This window comes from Seriola aureovittata, chromosome 7, assembly GCF_021018895.1.
Source record: "Seriola aureovittata isolate HTS-2021-v1 ecotype China chromosome 7, ASM2101889v1, whole genome shotgun sequence".
Classification (NCBI taxonomy): Eukaryota; Metazoa; Chordata; class Actinopteri; order Carangiformes; family Carangidae; genus Seriola; species Seriola aureovittata.
Genome location: NC_079370.1, coordinates 1,783,106 through 1,790,000, shown reverse-complemented (window position 1 = coordinate 1,790,000; position 6,895 = coordinate 1,783,106). Strand labels below are relative to the sequence as shown.

General features: G+C 41.1%; 1 protein-coding gene across 3 annotated transcripts in view; it reads left to right on the top strand.

Annotated features, from left to right (window-relative positions):
* The window catches only part of znf385d (zinc finger protein 385D), a 76,529-nt gene extending 74,555 nt beyond the window's left edge, over nt 1-1,974 (top strand). For all 3 annotated transcript variants that reach the window (XM_056381157.1, XM_056381158.1, XM_056381156.1), the window contains exon 8: nt 855-1,974. In XM_056381157.1, coding sequence (XP_056237132.1) covers nt 855-1,109 — 255 coding nt within the window. In that variant the 3' untranslated portion in view covers nt 1,110-1,974. The remainder of the gene's footprint in view (nt 1-854) is intronic.
* The last annotated feature ends 4,921 nt before the right edge of the window (nt 1,975-6,895 follow it).

Genomic DNA, 6,895 nt, shown 5'->3' with positions numbered 1-6,895 from the left:
AAAATATGTAGGATTATTGCAATTAATCTGTTGAGTTCTTGATTGTTGCTGTTGATAGATGGATAGATAGATTGATTGATTGATTGATTACAAGTAATCAATTATCTGTCAAGACTGTAAAATAAACAGAATATTGAAAATGTCCATCCCAGAGCCCAAGATACCGTCTTCAAACTGCTTGTTTATTTCCAGTCAACAGACAAACATACTGATTTTGTAATTAAAATCAGAACAGAAATAAGCAGCAAATTGTCACATTTTACATTCATGCTGATGAACTGAACTGAAACTGGCAGCAGTTTTGTTAATTGATTAATCATTTCAGTAATTGTCTATGCAAAAACTATCCAACTCCTCAAACGTGGTAATTGTTCTTCATCTTCTGTGGTAAAAGTCGACTGAATGTCTTTGAGTTTCAGATCTGTTGGTTGGACAAAACAAGTAATCTGGGCCTGATTATGGGCTGTTTTCAGTGTTTGCTGATATTTTATAGACCAATCAATTAAAAATGGCTGCATTTACTAATAATTGGTGATGATAATTAGCCATTAGATGCAGCCCTAATTGAATGTCTACTTGGCTTTCCAATCTTATTAGCTTCCAGTAGTTCCTAATTTAAATCTTATTTTATTCAAGTTTATCTTTTATGGAAAGACAGCTAAATGTTGCAGAAAGTGTTGTTCTGTTAATTGTACCAAATCTCACCCAAAAAATTCAAATGATACCCTGACCCGTCTGAACGTACAGAGTCTGTCCGGTAGCAGAGGTTACCGTGGTGATTTAGTGTGTCCGTTATTTCATCTACTCTGTGTAAATACAGATTGTATTAAGTGTATTTTGTCTCCTTTCACCAGATAAAGCTGACCTTGGGAAAGGAGCGCCAGTGTCAGCATCTGTCCGCCCAGATCATACCTGCTCACTTGGCAGCAGTGGCAGCAGCCGCCGCCGCCGCCATCGGCAACTCTTTCACGCACCGCACGAACCACGCCACTAACCACGCCCCGACCACTGCCCTCTTCCAGACACAGACCCTCCCCGCTGCCCTGCTCCGCCCGGCCCCTGGGCCTGTCAGGACCTCCCACCCACAGGTCCTATTTGCCCCTTATTGACCTGTTGTTTGACCTGGGCGGAGCTGCCCCACCTCCCGTCAAGGACCAAACCATGTGCTTCACCCACACCAGGCCAAGGAGTCGTGTCAGTACCTGTACTCCTTCTATGCATCCAGGATACTGAACATCTTCACACCGAGATCAAACCTCTCACCTGTCCTCATATGGATTATCCTGCATTCAAAGCTAGACTGGATGACGAGCATTGGGCGCTTTCTGGTGATGGATTTATTTCTCTAATCCCACTGAAACCTGGACAGTACATGCTTTCTGTGCCATCCTGCAGCCCGTGGCTCACACCCAGACCCCAGACTTGGACCTACATTGTACCGCAATAATGTATAAGACTAACCCCGTGAACTATGCAGTGTCATTATTTCATGATGTAAGGCACAGTTTGAGCTAAAAATACGGTAGGGATGTGCTTTTTGTAAAGATACAGCGTGGCACTAAGATCATTGCTTTAGTGGAGGATTACTGTCGCTCATAATTTAAAAGGCTGTTACTGATCATAAGAGCGAGCAAAGCCCTCCTCTGTTCCTGTATGCACTTTAAGCCCCTCCTCTGTTGATGTCTACATTAGATGGCTAGACTGTGTTAGATGGTTAGAGTATGTGTCGTAATGTGTGTTTTTGTATTCGTCCTTGCATTATCTGTGTGTGTGTGTGTGTGTGTGTGTGTGTGTGTGTGTGTGTGTGTGTGCGTGAGAGAGCTTCCCATCCACCATAAGCCATCCCAGTCGATATCCAGCACACATTGTCACTGATCATGTCTCAGGCCAGAGGGACCACAAAGGCTTGTGTATATTAACTGTCAGTGTGTAAAAGGTGAACAATTTCAAATAAAAAGAGTCCTAATTTGTTAACGCGAGTGCTTCTGTGTAGGTCAGTGGCTGCTGTCACATGTAGTCATGGTAACGGTCGGTGCCTAAAGAACCTCAGTTTGTGCAGTGTGTTGAAATCTACCAGCAGGATATTAAAGGTGCTATATGTGAGTTTTCTCTGCCGTCGAACGTGGTTTCTTGCCAGAAGTGGGCCGTGGTGATGGTCGTTTGCCAAAAGCTTCAGCCATTGTTGTGTTTACAATAAGAAAGGTTATAATAGGTCCTCTGAGCAGCGCTACTTCATCAGGGCAGATTGGAGGCTACAGTGAGTCGCTATCGGAAAGACAGGCAGGGGCTAGCTGGTTAGCATGCTAACGTCAGTAAAAGAAAAGACATGATAGAAAAAGAAGCAAAACAAGAGTCCACCACTGGAGAGTAAAGGAATTAAGTTTAATGCTGAACTCACAAAGTTTCTTCTAGACTGGTAAGTAAACAGCTGTTAATGCTAACGTTGGCAATGTAGCAATAGCAAAAACATAGATTTAGCTCCTTTAAAGTTATTTTAACTGCTGAGTAACATACAGAACACAACTGCAAATCCAGAGCGCACATATAACATATGGAAATCCAGAAATACAGCACATAAAACATATATTTGTCACCATGAAGTCAGGGATGTTCACTCCTGGTGCATATTTGTAACTGCTGTGGGTTATTATTCACAACAATGGGTTTCACAAATGCACATTCACATTCAGACAATACAAAATTCAAAATCAGAATACTTTCAATTTCAAATTCCTATCATGACTCCACTCCCACTACTAACAAAGTATTTTTCTCAGGGACATTCACGCTCCCTTGTTTGTATCATAATGTGTGTTTGTAATACAGAGGCTAATCTATAATCCTGATCTAAATGTTGCTCCTGGCAAATGTAATTATTTACTATCGTGACTGAGTGAGCTCAACGCACTGCAGCTTAAAGAAACACATTCAAACACACAGAACACAAGAAAATTAAGAAAACGTCTTCATCAACTTGACAACACATGATTGTTGAGTGGGCAACACATCTACACCTGGTCAAACTAACCCATGAAGGGTGCATTCTTCTGCAGACTGTATCCTGTTCCTACCTAAAATACATTTGACAAAGACGCAGTATATTGAGATAAATATATGCAGAGTCTTTAATAAAAACACATGTGGCAGACAAACGTCCACCAATATATTACTTCTTGCTACGCACACAAAAAATTCACAGACACTGATGCACGTAAGCACACGCACACACCATAAATACATCCACGATGTATTACAGCTTAAAGCCCAGATGGCGTCGTTCCATCCAGGAAATAACATCACTGACAAAAGCAGATTTGAGCGTCTTAACTCTGACATTTTGGAGAGACCCCAACTCACCACAACACCATAACTCACTCATAGGGCACATATTAAACTCAGTTGTTCAGTCTGTGAACTTTTCCATGAACCCATATTCATCCATCCCTCGTTTGTAGCATATCTACCCCCCCCCAACTCCCTGACGCATGAAAGCTGGCCATCCAGCCAGATGAGGGAGCTTCTTTCCACCAAAGCCCCACGCTCGCACTCCAAAACCAATACAGCAGGCCGCCTCAGGACCTGGCCGCTGCTCTGTGAGTTGAATCTCTGGCCACCATCTCCCTTCCATTTAATCTCACTGGAGCAGTGATCACAAACATCTGTAAGTGGGATGCGGAGCCTCTTTATCTGCCGTGCAGGAGAGCTATCAGCAGAAAAACACTGCCTGACTCTGTCTCTGTCAGCAGCTGAACGTCCAACCAAGCGAGCACTGGAATGTAGATTACGCCTAAGTGTGACTCAGAAAAGAGAAAATCTCAGTTTTTGGCTCTGGGTGAAGACCAGACTATTACTGAAATCAAGTGAACCTTGGCTGAAGCATGTTTCAAGACAATGAATACAATAATGATGAAAAACAATAGTCAGTAAATAGAATATGTACTCTCAGTACTGTTTTATATTCAGCAGCTATTTATTCATATTCAAGGTCATCAGACTGTAGCGTGAACAAAAAACACTGCAAGTCAGCCAGTATTGTAGCATTTATTTATTTTTTAACAACTGTCAAGCAATAGAATAGTGCGTACCTTCTGAATAAGAAAAAAAGAGCTAAAAAAAATCAAGAAGAAATAAAATAAAAGATATATAATAAATAATAATATATATATTTTGCAAGCTATATATATATATATAAATAATAAAAATAAAATAAATCTAGTTAGATTTATTTAGTTTATTTGTTCACTTAGTTTTTTAATAGTTCAAGGATCCAATTGATATTAAAAATAAAGTAAGTACTCAAACATAAAATCATAATTTTGTAATTTTTATTTCCCAGCCTGAAGATCTCCTGTAAAAAAAAATGAGCCCATAGGTCGTTTGTGTAGCAGGTTATTATGACCCATATTTATGTTTTGTTGCTAGGCGACATCTAGTGGTCGTAGTAATTATGACAGCAGCAAAAGGGAAAAGGGCGGTGACGTAGTATAAAGAAAAAAACAAAGTCCATGTCAGTAGAAGGCTGGGGTGGATGGATGGGTTAACAAATCACAGGAATATGACACAGGAGAGCAGTTAACCATGATGTTATTACTGTAACCATGACAACAAAGATCATCTACTGTTAAGGAAGTACTTATTTTAACCCCAATAACCCCTGGGATTGAACCCGCCGGCCGGCTGAGGTCTTCCTGTGTGGAGTCTGCATGTTGTCCTCGCGCCTGCGTGGGTTTCCTCCTGGTTCTCCAACTTCCTTGGTTGCAAAAACAACCAAGTTTATCTGAGCTTTGATGAAGAATGAGGAGATCATCTTCAGAGCAGGAAAAATGGCGGCAAATACAGAGGAAATTGTCAAATAAAAGAAATAATGACCTTTAAATTGTTATATTTCCTTGATCAACATAAAAAAGGCAATAACTGATACTTAAGTATCAGCTGAAAATAACAACGACATGATATGAGGTGACATAAAATGGTAATTCCCTCTGATCACCAGGCTAAAATGACTGTATAGAGTTTATAAGATTAAGACTGGCAGTAAGTTGAGATCATTTAAATGGCAGCTGTGATGCAGATATAAACAGAGTGAGTGTGCCAGTCAAGAGGAGTAAGAGGAAAATCAAAGGCCTCATTATTATAACTACATTTGTAGCTTAAAAACCTGGGAAAACTGATCCGGTGCAAAAAGAAGAATTTATTCATTTGATTAGCTCTTAGTGGGCAAAACCTGGATGTCATTATCATCAGGCCTGATGGAGCTGAAAGCAAAACACACAGCTCATTATGATCCTGAAATATATGAAAAATTCTTTTCCAGCGGATCTGTTGTCATGGATCCTGAGTCATAATTGTGTGACATTTTCAGCTCCTCTGATCAAAACTGTTCTTTCTTAGATGACATTTCCTTAAACACGGTGATGCACAAAGAGAGCAACAGAATAAAAGCATCACCTCACTCGTCACCTTATTATATGCTTGGTTATGGGTGAATTACAACAAGCTCTGACTCTTCAACCAATAAAATGATAACGACACACACAGTCTGACAAAGTTATTTATGAGTGTTACCAAAGTTACAAGCCCTGTACTGAGGTTACAAGCCCGCGGCCGTGTTTAAGAGCATGTAGACATCTGTTTCAGAAATACTGGGCAACCTAAATTTCCTGTGGGATATACAAGTCCTCCATGTAAAACCTACTTTTTCATGGAAGTGAGTAAATTCAATTAAGCTAAAACACAACATTAAGTGTTATTGGAATCAGTTACTTGCTATAGATTCACCTCCATGTGGTCTTCATCTCTGCAGTCGCCCTCATTCGTTTCAGTGTGCAGGGAGGTGATTTATATGCAAGCTACCTGCTTGGCACAGTCAAAGTGTGTGCCGGCCAAATTCCCCTGTCAGATTCATCATTTCATGCTTCTCTGTCACAGTAACAAGAAAGAAGTTCATTGCTTGTCATTACTTATATTGAGTTGGTTTTTCATTTTTCATTTATAGGCGGTTGAGAGGAGAAAGCCCCTAAAGGCCACAGCACTCAGGCACGATGTAACAGACTCTCGACATGAGCAGCACTGACAATGCCCCCGGGATTCTTGGCAGAGCCGGGCAGGTCCGGGCAGCTCACTTCCATGTCCATGTAAAAGCTTTGATTCAACATCGTGATAAATGCCTCAATTAACATTCCAGCCCATTAAGGCTTTGACATTTTTACTTCATCCGGACATTCGTGGTTTACAAAAAGCCTCGCTCCCAGTCAGCGAGTCACTTTGAAACACTGTCTCGCATGTGATTTTGACAGAACACCTGCATTAAAAGCTCTCTGGTTTTAGTGTCCTGTGTGTGTGTTTGTGTGTGTGTGTGCAGACTGCTTTTAAGACTCCAGTAAAGAAAGATAAAGAGGGAAGGTTTGCAGAGGAGTCACTGAAAGGTTTGATCTCAGAGCACCTTTGCAATTTTTTCATGTGACTCACTGAGGACCAAAATAAGTTCAGAGCAAAAGGTTGGAGACTTAACTTAAAGTACACACACACACACACACACACACACATACACACAGGCACAGTGCGCACATAGGTATGCATAATAATCCACATCCACCCACACACACGTACAGACTGAAATCATTCAAATAGACACATTAAGGAGCAGTGTGTGCAGCGCCGTGATAAATTTGTGCTGAAGACATATAGATCTAATTTGAATTTGGCCATTGCGTTCTAAGTTTTTAGGCATCGTTGAGGAGAGGGCTTCACTCCAGACTGCTCTACTAAAATCCTACCAGCCTCCATCACCATGTGGAGACAGTGATGTACCAGAGGTAACGTTCTCTACCCTTTCCTGCAAAACCTACCCAGCTACAGACAAGAAATCTGCAAATCTCCACTCCACTGCACCCGC